Raw genomic sequence first — 17,592 nt, 5'->3', positions numbered from 1 at the left:
GTCAGAAAGAAAAAAAAATTATATCGATAAAATAAAATTACAATAGGCTATATTCATGTGGTTACTCACAACAATGAACGCTCAAAAATAAATAAAACAGACGTCACTTACAACATTGGGATGATTGTAGAACTTCATTTCCCATAAGCCATTGAGAGTTCGGACGACTATAAAGCTTTACATACTGTCCATATTTCAGAAACTATTTTGCAGGTGAACGTAACACTTATATATTTCTCGTTATAGTTAAAACCTCCACAAATGAAAATCAAATGACTAATGATGTTTAATTGAAACATGCTTTAAGAAGATATCGAACACTTCCGCAGTAAAAATTACTTCCATCTTTTGGTTGTCCATTGAACTTTGAATATGCAGTCACACACAGCTCAGTTCAAAACATTGCTAGCTTGTAGGACTTGCTACGTGTGCAACTAGCTAAACAACTCAATAATAGAGAAAAGCAGACATGTCAGTATCAAAACAGACCTTTAAACCCGCGAGTCACGTTCTTTTCGACATGGACGGACTATTACTAGGTCCAGTAACATTTTATACAATACATTAAGAGACAGGTATACAAACAAGGTAGCGAGAGACGCGCTAGCAGCAACAGTACTGATTCATTAGCTAGCTAGTAGTGTCTTCTTTATTTGTTGTTGTGATGTGCTGTTTGTCAGTGACACTTGCATCTTCCACAGCAACAGCTAGTCACAGTAGCTACACTACACCTAACTTGTGTGACATATCATGGCGTATATATGACAAAACATTTGTAACGAATTAGCTTTTAAGTAGGTATGAAGGCATACTATAATAAGAAACTACTGTTGCATATCATATGTGATTCATATTGTCTTTTGATCTACAGATACAGAGAGGCTATATACGCTGTCATTCCAAGAGATATGCGACCGCTATGGAAAGAAATATACATGGGAAGTGAAATCCACTGTGATGGGCAAAGGGGCTTTGGATGGTGCAACGATGATACGTGACACCATGGAACTACCCATGACACCGGAGGAACTTCTCAATGAAAGCAGACAGATACAGGAGAATATATTTCCCTCAGCTAAATTGATGCCAGGTATTGTTCGTGGAACTAGTTTGGAGTTACTTTGATTACCATATGTCTGCTCATGTAAAATAAGTTAATTATCTGTTAATTGGCCAAACAACTTAACATTCAGAACCCCTTTCTCACTTTCATTGTCTCTGCTTCTTAGGAGTGGAGAAACTCATCCATCACCTTCACAAACATGACGTTCCCATAGCAGTTGCGACCAGCTCGGCTGGGATGACATTTGAGATGAAGACAACCCATCACAAAGACTTCTTTGGCCTATTTAGTCACATTGTACTTGGAGATGACCCAGATGTAAAAAGGACCAAACCTGAGCCAGACTCATTCTTAGTGTGTGCCATGAGATTCAGCACTCCTGCTCCTGCTGAAAAGGTAAAGGCCAGTTACCAGTAGAGATTAACAGTAGTTTGTCACAGATTATCAGTGAACATGCAGTACATACACACCATTTAGTCTTCTATGTTATCATTTGTAAGCTGCAGCCAATGCCAATACTAACCCAGTCAGGTATGAGCTCACTGTAGCTCATTTCATAATGTCATCTATCCCCCCCCACCCAATAATAATAAAAAAAACATATGGAAGTATGTATATGGCAACTGTGAATGGAGGACCGTGTTTGGCTGGTTTCAACTAGAGCACATTATGATTGCCAGGAGCTAAGGTGCATTGAAACCTGTTGAATTGCATTCACTCAGATCTTGAAAGTGGTGGGCGATAAGTCTGTGACCAACTGATTAGGCTCTCAATCAATTCCCTTAGGATGCCACTGTTCAGCTAATTTAGAAAGCTGTGCAGTAATAGAACTGTGTTGTCAGTGTGAGCCGCAAGAATCCAAACTAACTCAACATCTGTGAAGAATCTCATTATCATGTTTAATTGCTTACAATCTCTATTTTAGCTAGCCCAGAGATGAAATATGTGTAGAATATGGTTGGAACAGATTTTATTTTTAACAGGGCCTTTAACAGGGCCTTCAAATGGGAAATGTTTCATGCTGGATACAGGGGGTAGGTGTGTAGGTCATGATAAGGATTTAAAAGACAGCCTTTTAGAACAAACGGTTTTGATTTTCTAGCCTTTCTAGGGCCTGTAGCTCGAGAGTCTCTTTGGAATTGAAAGGTGTTTGGTTTATCTATTGCTGCAAATGGTTATGTAGTTGATGGTTTTACTGTTTTTTAATCTGTGAGGCGACTACAGTAAGGACTTACATTTTTCTTGATGCAATATGAACCTGAGGCTGAGAAGGGGATTGAAAGAGTGTTCAGTGGAATAACGAATGACGATGCGTCCTTCCTTACCTTTGCTCCGTGACAGTTAAGCCCAATGAGAGAGACAGCGAGTGAGAGACAGAGCGAGAGAGAGAGAGAGAGAGAGAGAGAGAGAGAGAGAGAGAGAGAGAGAGAGAGAGAAAGAGAGAGAGAGAGCGAGCAAGCGAGTGAGTGGAGGAGTAACCTACAGCAACCAACTGTAATAGACAGCCAGATCCAGGTTTGTAAATAGACAGGAGACAGAAAAACAAAACAAGACAGATAAATTAAGAAAATCAACACATGCTGGGTTTCTATCTTTCCATCCCTACAGTACTGTACAACAGCACTTGCTGTAACACATCCATAATAGGTTCTCTAGCATAATTAATGGTGATGAAGCATATGCCAATGAGGATAGGATAAGCAGGTGAGGTAATGTGTTCTTTTTTTAGCCTTTCAATGAGCAGTTTATCTGAGTCCAGAAGGAATAGGCCATTTGTTCCACTCATTTAGGCAATGTAAGTGGGAGTACAGTAGCAACGACTCTTTATGATCAGTGTGCTCATATACTTTTAAATTAAACAGCTCATATTTACGGCACATTTTCTGTATTAGGCATGCAGTGTAGTATTGATCAGTGTCCCTGTGAGAATTTGTATTTAGGTATTGATTGATTGGTCAGTAATTAGTTTGGAGCTCAGTGGGTTACCATTCAGTGTTGGTGCAAAAAGTCATTGTAATGAGGCACTCTAGTGCATGCAAGTTATAGTATATTGACAGACTTGGAAAAAAAACTCAGAGGGGGATGATGCACAATGAGATTTTTTTTTGCAGGCTTCTGTCTCTATGGCGACCAAAGAAAAGGAAATGGTCCAACTCTTTTACGAGGAGTGGAGCCATTTTTCAGGTTCAGCTTTCAAACCTTTTCCGTCAAGTGATGAGATTTTTGCTTAAGGTGTGCCCAACAACCCAGCAAAGATTAATGAAACATGAAAAAGCTCCAGTTCATGTTCACATAGAGAGGGTTGAAAAAAAGTAATTCTAAGTCATTAATCACAAATGACATTACACCAAAGAAAGGTTTATAGCCCAGATATTCAAATAAGGCACGATTAAGACATGAAATATGCTATGGGCCTATTATCCTTCTAATTATACTTTAGATATGCAAAGACAAGAATATGGTTTTAGCTAAATAGTACCAAAGCCTATTGTTAGGTTCTGAATACAGTTTGTATGGTATTGTATTCAGGCATCGTCATTGCGTCAGTCTTTTTCCTTGACAAAACAGAACATGCCATAAATACTGTATTTAGGACTTAACAGAGAAAGTGGTCAAATAATGCTACCCTCATGTCAAGAGGGTAGAAGAGAGAAAGCATTTCATCAAGGTTGGATATCCCCTCTTGGCTCAAAGCTTGGATCTTCAGATAACAATGTTGCAAACACAGGCTGATTCAGGGACAGCTGTCGACTCCACCTCCCTTTTTTATTGGTATTTGGGCTGTCAGAAACCACTGGGGCCTGTACTGTGCAGATGCAGGAATCGGATCATAAATGGTAACTGACTACTTATAGATATTTTAACACAAATTTGCATACAACATAGCCTTGAGCAGTTCGTTTTTTTGTTAGTCACTTTTAAAATAAAAAAAACAACATCTTTACATTTACATTTACATTTAGTCATTTAGCAGACGCTCTTATCCAGAGCGACTTACAGTAAGTACAGGGACATTCCCCCGAGGCAAGTAGGGTGAAGTGCCTTGCCCAAGGACACAACGTCAGTTGGCATGACCGGGAATCGAACTGGCAACCTTCGGATTACTAGCCCGACTCCCTCACCGCTCAGCCACCTGACTCCCTAACAATCTTTGATTGTTAGCTCACTACTGTAATGATGTTTTGATACCAGTAGAGGAAGAACACGGTAGACCTATTTACTGTCACACAGTCTCACCTGCTTTAGCCAGACAGGAGTGTGAAAGTCTGGGGGCACTGAGATTAATAATGCTTTGCTCTGGTCCTTACAGCACTGCCTAACAGTAACATTATAAGGTGATGAATCACATCCTCCTGGCCATTATTGCTAAAATATGTTAAATACCTTGTTTTGACTCAAAGGCCACTTGGTACTTAGTTGCTATGTATTTACATAGTAATTACTAGATAATGAACAAGCTGGAAATGTCACTGTTATTCTTCAATATTGTTTTATGTAGTGCTCAGTGTGGGCAGAAATGTTCAGTGTCCCTCCTCAATAGAGATAATCTTAGTGCCTGACACCTCCAAACCCATTCCTTGTCTTTTGAGATGCAGAGAGGCTTTGAGAGGAAAGACTGGACTATATTTCGATACCAGCTCTATGATTTCACATTTCAGCTTTGAAGTAAAACCTTGAAAAATAAATAAACATTGTCGTGCACTGAGGGTCAGCTTTAAAGCCCAACTTTTAATACCACAAGTGTTTTACTCAGCAGTGTTTTATATCCTCTTCATCTTGTTCTGCTTGGAAATGCCCTCAACTCGAATTAGGCTAGATTAAATTGTGTTTCTCAAGCTGAGTTTTCAGATAGAAGCGTGTGCCTTCATCAACTCAGACTTTTTGTGAGGGTTTAAGCCTGCCGGTTTTTTTAAGAGTGAAAGCAGAGAGAAGGAGGTTGGAGGCTGCATGTGGGAGGTTATGAGAAGCTTGAAAGTATTGATTTCTTATTATTTTGGTTTGGGGGCAGGAGGGGGAGTGTGATGACACACAGGCAAGGGCCTAAGATTTGCAGACACCTTCTCACGAGTGATCATTTTTATGAAGTGCTTGAGGTGGTTACACAGTTTTCTTCATAAAAATGGTGATGTCTAAACAAGGTATTAATTTTCTAGTTTTTTTTTTTTTTTTACCTCAGTCAGTCCATCTTTGTCTGCTTAATAGAAACTACAGATTACACTGGTAACATTTCTGCCATGTAACCTCCAAGACATGATGTAATCACCTGTTTCCCATTCCCCTCCCTGCCAGACATGTGTAATCAGTCACAGATGTTATATACATTTTGCCTGCTAAAACCAATGATAAATGTAACACAGCTACAGCTTGGCCTGCCCTGGGCTTGGTGATTGTTCAGAATATGCAGTATCAATCACTGCCTTTTAATCACTCACAAACACTATCTTGGGTTGGAATGAAACGCACAAGCACACAGAGAACCATGTCACAAACAGTAAAAGCATGCAATCCCTGTGTTTTATGTCGATAAGTTATTTATCTGTGGTAATGCATAATCATGCCTGTCATTAATACAGTGTAGTATATCCTTAGTGTATACAGCAGCTTGGTCTAGTTGCAGGTCACGCCTGCAGCCCCATGGTTCTGGCCCCATCTGTCATACTCCGCATAATAGTAGGCATATCAAGCAGAGGCCCTGTTCTCAGTTTATCTTGGGGAACATGGCACCAGGTAAAAGGTCCCTATTAAATAAGACATCAGCTGTGCTGATTACAACACAAACAAGTGAAGACGGTGCAAAGCCCCTGTGTTATGTTGTTGAACAGCTGCACTGTGACATGCCCTTCCACAGCCGTGTGAGTGATGTTCGACAGACAGACACTCATGGTTGACATCACTGCTTTGGCCCATGTCAAATGTTGACAAAAGGTGACAAGTGAAGTAATATCCCAGAGCGGGAGGGGAGGGGAGAGACGGGAGGGTGAGGATCAGTCTCCTCAAAACAGGATTCGAGCAAAAAAGGTTTTGTCACCGCTTGAGTTGGCATCTTGATACTATTTAAGACCTTTCCTTCTGCTCGTCACGTCTCAACTTTTCCGGATATGAAAATGTAACCGTGATGCACAGAATTGACAAAGTAAAGCTACGAGCAATAGAGTCAGAAACATCTCTTAAGCTTGTGCACCAGACTGTGTCTGTGTACACCACCCAGGGTCCTGTTCCACTTCCTGTTGTATGGTTTGAAGTAATGACCTGGTCACAGAAGCACCTCTTGCAGCGTATGACTAGTCAATGCATCTAGTTGGCCACTTATGGCCTAGTTGTTCAGCTGTAGCAGGCTGTACATTGTAAGTCAATAAGGTTTGCTCTTACATGTAGTCATTTTGGTGTGAATGCGTTCATTTCTTTTAACAGACACTTTTTATCCAAAGCGACATACGGGGGAAGATTCTAACCTGCGATGTTAAGCAAGCCTTTGATGTCGTCCACACTGCAATGTTATGCTCTACTTGTCTTGCCAGTTCTCCTCAGAAAACGAAACAACAATAATGTGTTAATTTAGTAGACGCTGGACAGAGGTTGAGTCAAACCTTCAACCTCTTGATCTGCAGTTCAATGCTCTAACCACTGAGCTACACCCACCCCCTATCGCTTCAGTTAAGGGAGTGTGTGTGTGTGTGAGAGAGATAGAGACGTGCTAAGCTGGCTATTCACTATAGTAGAATCTGGGAGGTCCCCCTGCTCTCTCCCTCTGCAGCAATGACTTGGGTACACAGTGAATACAGATTCAATTGGCCCTGATTAATCTTGCATGTGTTTGGGTGTATGCCTCAGGACAGGCTGTAAATCTTCCATGGGGCTGTTTGAGCACGGCAACCAGAGGGTTTTCTCCACCCTTTTGTGCTCTGGGCAGGCGCTCGGTTGTGCTGGCCCAGGTTCAGTTCTACTGACCAGGGCCAGGGAAGTAGCGCCAGTGAGAGGAGTGCAGTGACTGCAGGTTTCCCTTTGTTTTTTTCTTCTGCTTTTGCATTTGAAGCCAAAATCTGTGGGTCTTTAACTTCCTTGAACAATCCTAGCACTTCCCTTGTCAGATTCTCCTCCAATGTTACAGGACACACATACCATGGGTGATGTTTGATGATACACAAGCCTATACTCATGTCTACCAGGTTAGAAAGTCGGTAGGTAAGCTTGGCGTTGGACTACCTACAGTATGGAGTTGGTCCTTGATGGTTGTTTTGAGTTTGGGTCCGTTTTTTCTTTCCAAGGGGGCAGCTCAAGCTGACCTTTGCTGGGACCAATGGCCACTCATCCCTCTCGCTCTCTGCTTTTCTGCCCCGTTGGCATTCCCTATCGCCACGGTAGCTACCAGCCCAACGCCAGCCACTTATGCGTTTGTGTTCTCCTTGTAGTCGGCTACAATGCAAGCGTTGGAAGCTGATTAAAGGGGTCGTTCGCCAGGCTCATTGAGTAATTAGGAGTTTTAATTGCTCCCAATCAAGGGAATTAGCTGGGCCCCTCTGTTGGCTGCTGTTTTTCCGTTGTTATTGTCTGCACTCCCAGTTCCCAGGCTTAGTGACATCACAGAAGTCAATTTAGCTCATTCATCAGTCCTCCTGTCGAGTGGGCTAGGTCTCCTTTGTTTCACCTGGGCTTAAGAGTTGAGGCTGAACCGAAAGCTTTCACAAGGCCCTCCAGTGTGCACTGTCTGAGGCATTTTCAGAAGCTGGGCCTCTTTTCCGCTATTTTCTATTGACCAATGAATGACATTATCAATCTAGTGCACTCTTCTGACCGGTAGGCACCCTGAAAGCCTTTACAATTACCTTAGTTAAAAATATTGCAGACCATGTCTTGTCAGTCACGGCGCATACAAGGTTTTTTTCCAAACCTTGTATGGTCGTATTGAAAGCCACGCAGGAAGCTTGCAGCGTCATACTTGAAATGTCAGGATGTTTTAGACTGATGAATACCAAATGAATGAAAGGGAAGTTGTTCTATGTCTGTTCTTAACTGTCCTTCGTCTGGTCTGCCCCTTTTGTGCTGCATGTATTTATGCTATGGTTTTGTACAGAGCAGACACTGGCCTGCACTGCCACAATGTCTGCCCGGATGGTCACCTCAAGTCCAGTAGAGCTCATATTTTCTCAATACACAACCGTTCTGTGCTGAATTTCTACAGTAAAGAACGTTATGTTATTTTTTATTGTGTTTATATTGTTCAGTGGTCTAGCCTACTTAAAGTAAAGTGACTTGAGATTTTGTTACAAAACAGTACTGAGGGAACCAGATATGGGCTGTCCGTGTCATCCTCCATGCCCTCACAGTCAATGTCACTGCTCCTCTTTGGCAGTGTGCAGGATTGGTCTTGACAAATAGTAGCACCGTCACTTACTCGTATTCAACATTGTTTTGAGGTGGGGTCTGATCTGCATGTTACCTTGTCTTGACAGTGCCTGGTGTTTGAGGATTCTCCAAACGGGGTGAAGGCGGGGCTGGCCGCTGGGATGCAGGTGGTGATGATTCCAGATGACAACCTGGACCGTGCCCTCACCCAGGAGGCCACGCTGGTCCTGCGGAGCATGGAAGACTTCAGACCCGAACTGTTCGGCCTGCCAGCCTACGACTGACTCCCAGCCCTCAGACCTCTCTGTCTCTAGATCGACACGTGCCAGTGTCACCGTTGAAATGAAGAACTAGCATGACAGTGAAAATTTATTTTGCAGTGACAGAAATCTGATCAAGTCTCTGATTGTGAATACTGACTTGTTTTTGTCCAATCCATGAGACTAAGAGTCACAGGATCTCAATGTTTTGTTATGAGTATTCTGTTTCATGTGTTCCCCGAGCGCCTCTTTACAAATCAGCTAGCTAGATACATCTTATTCCTCGTGTCCTTGGACAAATATCCTACAAACCGCGGTTTAAGCTGTCAGAATAATTCCCCCCACACCTCTGTCGTACCTTTGGCCCGTTTCCTTTGAACAAGCCTATTGAAATGCCAAAGACGCTTTTTTTTGCCGCGTGGTGTGTAATCCAATAAAGAGAGTGTGAGCAGTCTTCACTCTTTCATCTCCACTCATGTTTGCCTCTGCTAGGATTCACATGTTCCTTCTTCCTGAGAGCGGCGGAACACAGGCCTGCTGCAGCCCTGGACCCTGCCTCCCTCAGGCTGCTCAAATAGGATTTCCCTCCCATCTACTTCCCTCCCCAATGTGCTTTCCTGGTCTTTCATCCTCAAGGAGAGGGTAATCTCTCAGGCATTTCCTCTCATTCTCATCACGCAGTCCTTTTTACATGTCGTTTACCCTCCCCTGCCCCGAATAGTGTGTGTCTGTGGCGTTGTTATTGCGCAAGTGTTGCAGTCAGGAATGTCTCCCTAATCGTTGTGTCGAGGAGTGATTATAAACATTGAGTGATGTGTGCTGCCAAATTGTAGTACAACAATAAATGCCTAAATGCAGTGTGTACCATGTGTGATGGTAGTTCGTTGTGGTGGTCGTTGCTAATGAATATTCAAGAGATCCAGAAAAGGGCCGAGAGTGGCCTTCGGCAGCCCAGAGGCGATGCCCCACAGCTGGCTTGAAAATCATCAAAGGTCTGGGAGGGGGACCCATGCACTAGCGCAGTGGAAATAAGACTGTCAGGCATCATCATATCACAGTATGTGTGTGGGTCCACGCACCGTACCTTACCTGTATTCTCTGCCCACCTGAATGCCTGAGGCAAGGCCCGAACACATCCAGGAAAATTTGATTCTTTCCGTTTCTGCCAATCACTCTCTTCTTTCATCCCTGCAAACCTTTTCAAGTCCAATTCAGCTGCAGCACAAGAGGGGGGAGAGAGAGAGGGCGAGATAGCAGGCTGACATGTTTCCCAGGCCCCGTCCCCACTCATGCTTAGGACTGATAGGGGAGGGAGGCTCTGGGCCACATTCATCTTCAATGTCAGGTTTTATATCCGGATTTTATCAGCGCTTAGACGACCGTCCCTCAACAGGGGAAGTAGAAAAACAAGTGGTGAAGGAGACATTGTATGGATGACCTCATTTTCAACATTAAAGCTTTTTTCATCCTCTTACGGGCTGCCAAACCAGCCTCTAGCTAACGTGGAGAGGGCTCAATGAGAAAGTTGATCAGATAACGCTCACAGTCCTTTTACCATTTTCACTGTCATTCAGGCCCGTCAGACACTGGAGTGTATCAAAAGATACAGGGTTTGCTGTCGTGCTCTTGAAAATTTAGGAAAACAGCCATAAATCTTTGCTTAGAGATTCAGACTGTCATCCCAAAGGTAAGAATGAGTTAGAGAAAGAGGTTGATGGAGAGTAACCAAAGCCAGGGATAAGGTAATAACATTCAAACTTGGATGTTATTATTATGGTATGCCTGTGCAGCAAATCACAATTCAATAACTGCAACGTGACTTTAATCACGGCACGTGCCACATCTGAAAGAAAATGACAATGCATGCAGCGATAAGCAGTCTTAAAAGAATCCTCTCTCTTCATTCTAGGACCGACTTAACCAAACAAGTAAATGCACTGTGTGCAAGGTGGGTACCCAGAATGACTCGAAGCTGATCTTGTGTTGTTTCTTTTAGGCAAAAATTGTATCCAAATGTCTGCCTATCTCTAGAGCCCAGGCTGGTTTTGAGTTGCCAAGAGCGTTACAACACAAAGAAAGACAAGATCTGATTGAAGAACTCACTGCGGAAGTCATTTCATATTCCACAGCCAAGTGTACAGCCCTAACTTGAACCAAAGGATCTTTGGTGGAGATTGAGATATGAGAGACCTCTGACCGGAATGAGCTTTGCTCCATACAATAGGATATGGATTTGGTGCTTTGCAATTGCTATAAGACTGAATGATCCCTCAGAGATGCAAATACACTTCATGTTTTATTCAGTTTTGTACAATGGGAGAATAAATTATATTACAGGTGCGTGTGCTGTCTTATAAACTACAATGGTATTTTAATTTTATCAGCCTTATTTTAAGTAGAACTATGAAAGACGAATCTGTTCGCAATAATGCTAAATGGAATTAGAAATGGAAGGCTGTTTCTGTTAGTGGGCTGGAGTAAACCATGGAACACCGAATACTAATTGAAAATACAGTAATGCTTTTTTCCCCTCATCTAACCATCAAACTTAATAAATAATAACATATTGCATGCCTTGAAGTTAAACAGTGCACTGGTCTACTGACCAATTCATATCGGGAAATGATTTATTATTTACTTTCAATCTTGACAGGTATAACTGCTGCTTGTCCTTATGTTAAGCATATTTTTTTTGTGTTTACATTGTATACAAGTATCAACTGGTGTGTGACAAAACCAAACATTGACCCCCCCCAAAAATATGATACGACCTCTGTTATATAGGTGTAGGAGTGCAATCATTTTAGACATAAGAGAAGGACAGTTCGTATTTCATCACAATCAAGTAGCTTATATTTTCTACAGAAGTGGCTCTGGTGCAGAACGTTCTGTACATATATAAATGGTCTAGATTGCACCTCTTGCTTATGAGGAGGTAGTTTAGTCCATGAGAAGTGTACTAAGTCTTTCCCAGCGAGGGGATCGATGTCAAGGTAGCTGACAAAGCGCTAACGTCTTCTCCTCTGCATGGGCCTTCTCACACATCACTCGTCAGCACTTAAAGGAACGCATGTGACCTGGGCTTGCAACATTTACAGTGAAATCCAGTTAATGGAGGCTTGAAGGAGCAAATCTCACTCACACACAGCAACCTTAGATCAATGTGTTGGTGGTAGGATGATCGCACACACATAAAACATGGTATCCAACCCCCAGTTCCCCTCAAGAGGCTATCTAAGAAGTACCACATTAAGGGCAATGAAACCAAATGAAATAAAAATGAATTTAGTGAGCAAATATATTTAAGGACGACAAGTGCTGCTGTAGAACGTCCTCTGGGTTCCATAATCGGGTCTCTGGCCTCTCAGTGTATGAAATGTCAGTACTGCCAACTGCCCTTGATGTATTGTTGTGTGTGTGTACTTGTGTACATGTGTGAATGCAAGCTGCTTTGTGTGACTTCCGTGCATGCATACTCACAAACAAAAACAGACAGGTAGACAGAGACAGACACACGGCACACAACTACCAAAATAGGCTTATGACTGGCACAGAATTCGAAGACATGACATGTTCAGAATCGAAGACTTAAGAGGGATGGGTCTTGTCCTGATCTCAGCTCTTTTTGCTCCTGTACAATATTCGCCGTTTGCATTGTAAGAGTCTTAAAGAAGGTTTATTTTCCAGACTTGACTAAGTAGCTCAAACAACCGTTAACAACCCCTACCCAGCAGGGGTAAGGGGGTTAGGGGGGGGTCTGGTGGACAGAGAAGCATGACCCGTTCTCTTTTCCCCTTCCGAATTGATGGATGGCCCTTCACCCTGCTGATTGGCTGGGAAGTGTCCCCCTGGACCCCAGCACGTTCACATCCCTGTGATCAGATAGCACTGTAAACCCACCCAGGGGGTCAGCCAGGTCGATGGTAGTGTTGCTGTCTCAGGCTGTCACCTGTGGAGATGTCAATAGCACACAAGCTGCTGGAACACAACATTAAACAACTTAGCGGTCTGTCCTCCTGGCCCCATGGCGCCAAGACACGAGTAATGTTTGCTTGGTGATGGATTTAGTGAGTGAAACTCCCACATGGCATGTGCAGTGATGCCAATAGCTATTTGTAGTAGTTTCGGCATCTGTTACTTCTATGTTGGCCTAGAATTTACCCCTTTTTATTTATTGATTAAATGTGTATATTGTATTTCCTAACCCAAGCTATCCAATATTTTTTGCATATACAAACAATGTCATACAAAGGAGACCTAGTAGAGGTACTAGATGTTTTCTTCAGACTGTCAGTTGTGTTCCGGTCGCTGTTCTAGTGCTGAAATAAAAGTGTTGAGAGAGTCGCTGTCCAAGTGCTGAATTCTCTTGGGAATCCTGGAACAGTAGGTTTGCAACTCCAAGACAGCTTCTTCAAGGAATTACTTAGATCTACTGCACAAATACTGCAGTTCAAACCAGCAATGGTTCTGTCCTCCACCTTGGCTGAGACACTCAACTCGGTTGAAAAATGCTACTTAAAACTTTGATACCGGCAAGAAGAAAATCCATATTCTCATCCTTCTTTATATGTATTTGGTGGCTCAATATATCAGTGATTCCAGGGTGCATTCCAGCAGTAAACCGAACACTACCATTTTAGAAAATCAATAACAGTATTAGGAGCAAGAAAGGCAAACAAATCCATCTGTGACCATTTGATAAACACGGATCATGAATGTGTTTGGTTGGAATATGAAGAGCTTCTGGCACCAGAGAGCAAACAAAGGAATATCTGGTGTCACTGAAACACAATGCAGTGCGTCACTCCAGAAGGCCTCCGTGTGAGGTAGTGTAGTCTGACAGATCCAGAAGGCCTCCGTGTGAGGTAGTGTAGTCTGACAGATCCAGAAGGCCTCCGTGTGAGGTAGTGTAGTCTGACAGATCCAGAAGGCCTCCGTGTGAGGTAGTGTAGTCTGACAGAAGGCCTCTGTGTGAGGTAGTGTAGTCTGACAGAAGGCCTCTGTGTGAGGTAGTGTAGTCTGACAGAAGGCCTCTGTGTGAGGTAGTGTAGTCTGACAGAAGGCCTCTGTGTGAGGTAGTGTAGTCTGACAGAAGGCCTCCGTGTGAGGTAGTGTAGTCTGACAGAAGGCCTCCGTGTGAGGTAGTGTAGTCTGACAGAAGGCCTCCGTGTGAGGTAGTGTAGTCTGACAGAAGGCCTCCGTGTGAGGTAGTGTAGTCTGACAGAAGGCCTCCGTGTGAGGTAGTGTAGTCTGACAGAAGGCCTCCGTGTGAGGTAGTGTAGTCTGACAGAAGGCCTCCGTGTGAGGTAGTGTAGTCTGACAGAAGGCCTCCGTGTGAGGTAGTGTAGTCTGACAGAAGGCCTCCGTGTGAGGTAGTGTAGTCTGACAGAAGGCCTCCGTGTGAGGTAGTGTAGTCTGACAGAAGGCCTCCGTGTGAGGTAGTGTAGTCTGACAGAAGGCCTCCGTGTGAGGTAGTGTAGTCTGACAGAAGGCCTCTGTGTGAGGTAGTGTAGTCTGACAGAAGGTCTCCGTGTGAGGTAGTGTAGTCTGACAGAAGGCCTCTGTGTGAGGTAGTGTAGTCTGACAGAAGCAAGACACTTGCACACACTGGCTTTAAGTGTTGATTGAGCTATTTTTATTATTTGTTTGTTGTTGGTCTTGTTTTTAGAAGGGAATCCGAAGAATTGTATTGCCAGGCTCAAAGTGAATTGATTGGAAAGTGTAAAAGAATATGTTACCGTACAAAGGCCCTTATTCAATGTTTGTTAAAGAAAATTGACAACAATTTGTTTTTACTTACTGCAGCAATAAGAGGGCTGGACAATGCAATGAAAAACACAATACTGAAGTATATGGTACAGTTGATAACATACAAGTCGATGACTTTTTGTCTTAAATAAAAGGATGTGGTGGTAAATACAAAGTGTTATTCAAATAAGTTTAGGAACTATAATTAATTTTGGATTCATGTGTAACCCTGTTACCTTCTCAAGTGGAAATCCTGGGATTGACATGGCTCCCGAGCACATTCAACTATGTTCAGTGAATCTACTACCACGGCCAAATGGTGTGGTACAACACGAGGTCAGACACTAAAATATTAATGAAATGACCTGGTTGTGGCCACTCCTGTGTACATCTCACATGCATGGGATTCTCCTAGTCTGTCTTTTCCAGTGTAGATAATGTTCAAGTAAAATTTCTGCTTCAATTAGGCCTCTTTTCCTGGAGCAGACTAGCCTGCTCTGAAGCTTGAATTAATTTTGTTTGGAAGATATCCCGGAAGGTTACATCAATTTGGTATAACTATTCAAGGAAACACTGAATCATTGAGGCTCAGTTGTCCTTACATTTACTCGTGTGGTGCATGCTGACTAAATGGAATTATCGCAGGGATAAATTAGCTCTGTCCCTGTTGGCGAGGCCCAAAAGGATGACATTTTTCCAGGCACTTTTGTTCCAGCCGCAGGGGAGTCTTCAGTCCCCGGATTGCCTCCCACCCTGTCAGACACAGGCCTCTCTGGGAGCTGGACGGGGAGGGAGAGCTTATGGCTTCCCCTGTCTCCATGCACTCAGCAGGAACAGAGATCACATGAGAGGGCGCTTACAGAATGGTTTTTAATGAGCCATCAGAAGAATTAAGGCTGATAAAAAAGCCCAATATCCCCTAATTTCCCCTCATTAATTAGATGGAAATTGTGCTCATCAAAGGCATCATGGGAGCCTCCTCTCAGTGGGAAACATGGAGGAGGGAAGTTAGTTCCAGGGTGCTCTGTACTATCTAGCCTCCAGACTTCTCTGCCAGAGAATGCAGCCTCCCCCAGTAAGCATTACTAGAGGCAAGCATTAAAAGCTAGGGGATATTTCACTGGTATCAAAAAAACATTTTGTGTGTACTAACAGTGATGTTTTAATCTTTTTAATCAACCTCTAAATTGTCCTTGATATGAACTATTCGTTGTACACTATAAAACTAAGCAGACACATGAACTTAGTAGCCTTCACTGGTACAACACACGTACAATATCACTTGCATGTGTGGAATAACAATAATAATGGTTTCTCTGTCTGGAAGCTTCAGACATAGACCTATTGATTCCCCCTTTCCTGGATGTTGACTGTTAATGTCCACGTATGCAGACCAATCAGCAATATTTCAGGAAAACGTAATTAAAATGGAGGTAGCAGCAACTTTTGATATGCCTTTCTGGTTCACCAGAAGCGAGGCCATGCCACTCCCCTGCCGGCCCGTTATTCACCCACCTCTGCCTGCTGAATTTTGATAAGAGCCACTGTCAACTGGAATTAATGTAACATCGTCCTGAGCAGAGGGTTCGATTAAGAAGCCGGACCAAGTCAGAAACAGAGGGCTGAACCAGGGTACAAAGTTGCAATCTCACCTTACACATGAAAAAAGGTGAACAAAAGAATGCTATCTCAAAACACACCCTCTCGGGAATCTATTTTTATTTATTTTTTATCTGTTTGCCTGCATTCAACCTGTCTTTTTGGTGTCCGTATAGGTACCTTTTTTCCTTTGATGTTTTCTCTCACTCCCACGCACTCTGTTGTTGTAAATGTTTCATGTAATGTAATGTTTCTTCACACTTTCTTCTTGCTTCAGTGCTGTGAAGGTAGGTGTGAAAGGATCCCTGAAGTGCTGTAGAAATGTGCAAGACCAAAGAAATGCAGGGGACCTGTAATGCATGTGCATGAATTAGGTCTTTCATTTGTCAGGCAGATAAAGCACAGGGAAAGGAGAATAATGCGACATGAACTCCTCTGACTGGTGAAAGATGTTAGTAGCCATCCCTCATGAATTCTAAATTGCCTCAAATTAATGAATGTCTAAATTGCACCACAAATAGACATTCTTTTCAGGACAAGGATTCCACATTTAGCTGGGCGTTGGCATCAATCAAGAGGCTACGCAACTGTTTGTCAGTAACCGGAATGATGGTAGAAACAGATGGCATCTATTTTCAACAATGGAAAGATTGTGCTGTTTTTTGACTGCAAGCAGTGATATTGAGATAACTTACTGTAATGCAAATGGTAGGTAGGCTACAATGTGAAGACCCTGGCCGAGGGAAGACCCATTCCTAAATGATCTCAGCAGTGATATAGCTACTCTTAGAGGAGTTCTTCTCCACATCGGCCCCACGGACCTCCCAGAGGCTTTAGATTACCCAAAGTCACACAAACACAATACTTAAACTCCCTTCTAAAGAACTTTATGACAAGCAAATGGTTTGTAATAGTTTGTGCCTACCTGTGCTATGTACCTTAATTGACTTCTAATGATACCCTTGAGGAGTTTTAAATTAATGAGACAGATTGCAGATGTAGAGAGTTTTCAACCAAGCCTCTTTCAGGGCATGCAGTTCACTAAGAAGGTAAACAAAAATGGCTTTATATTGCATGTGACAAATCACTGAATGGGAAGATTAAAATTGCCATTTGATAAGGGGTCAATTAAATGCAGCATGTGATTATTCAGTGTAAATAACAATGTTAGCAGTAATCAAAGATGGAGTGGATTACAATTAAATGCTATTACTGTAAAAGAGAGGAAAGAAGCTGTAAGAGTTGGAAAGAGCAATCTTTTGCTATTTGCTCTTTAAATAAAAATACTTGCTATGTGTTTTTTTATTGAAACTTGCTGATTATGCTTCCTTTAATATATGTGTAATTAAACCTTCAAAGTAGTCAGAAATTGTATTTAAAATGCACATTATACATGTTATAATGTTTACTTTGTCTTTCACAAGCATATTCTTTTTGAGGTACAACCAACACACAGAACATTGAATGTGCGAAATGTATGGGGGTTCTGTATATTTGGAATTTGATTCAGCATTACGCTACTATCGTGTACAGAAGAATGTTGTGACACATTTTTTACTTATGTCATATTTCACTTAG

General features: G+C 42.6%; 1 protein-coding gene across 1 annotated transcript; it reads left to right on the top strand.

Annotated features, from left to right (window-relative positions):
- The first annotated feature begins 417 nt into the window (after positions 1–417).
- Positions 418–9,529, top strand: pudp (pseudouridine 5'-phosphatase). The gene is made up of 4 exons (XM_067260482.1): positions 418–539; positions 872–1,090; positions 1,230–1,459; positions 8,515–9,529. The coding sequence occupies exons 1-4, from the start codon at positions 470–472 to the stop codon at positions 8,689–8,691; spliced, it is 696 nt and encodes a 231-aa protein (XP_067116583.1). The 5' UTR covers positions 418–469; the 3' UTR covers positions 8,692–9,529.
- Positions 9,530–17,592: the final 8,063 nt, after the last annotated feature.

Source organism: Osmerus mordax, chromosome 22, assembly GCF_038355195.1.
Source record: "Osmerus mordax isolate fOsmMor3 chromosome 22, fOsmMor3.pri, whole genome shotgun sequence".
Classification (NCBI taxonomy): domain Eukaryota; kingdom Metazoa; phylum Chordata; class Actinopteri; order Osmeriformes; family Osmeridae; genus Osmerus; species Osmerus mordax.
The sequence above is the reverse complement of the archived record's forward strand: the minus strand, read 5'-3'. Positions and strand labels throughout refer to the sequence as shown.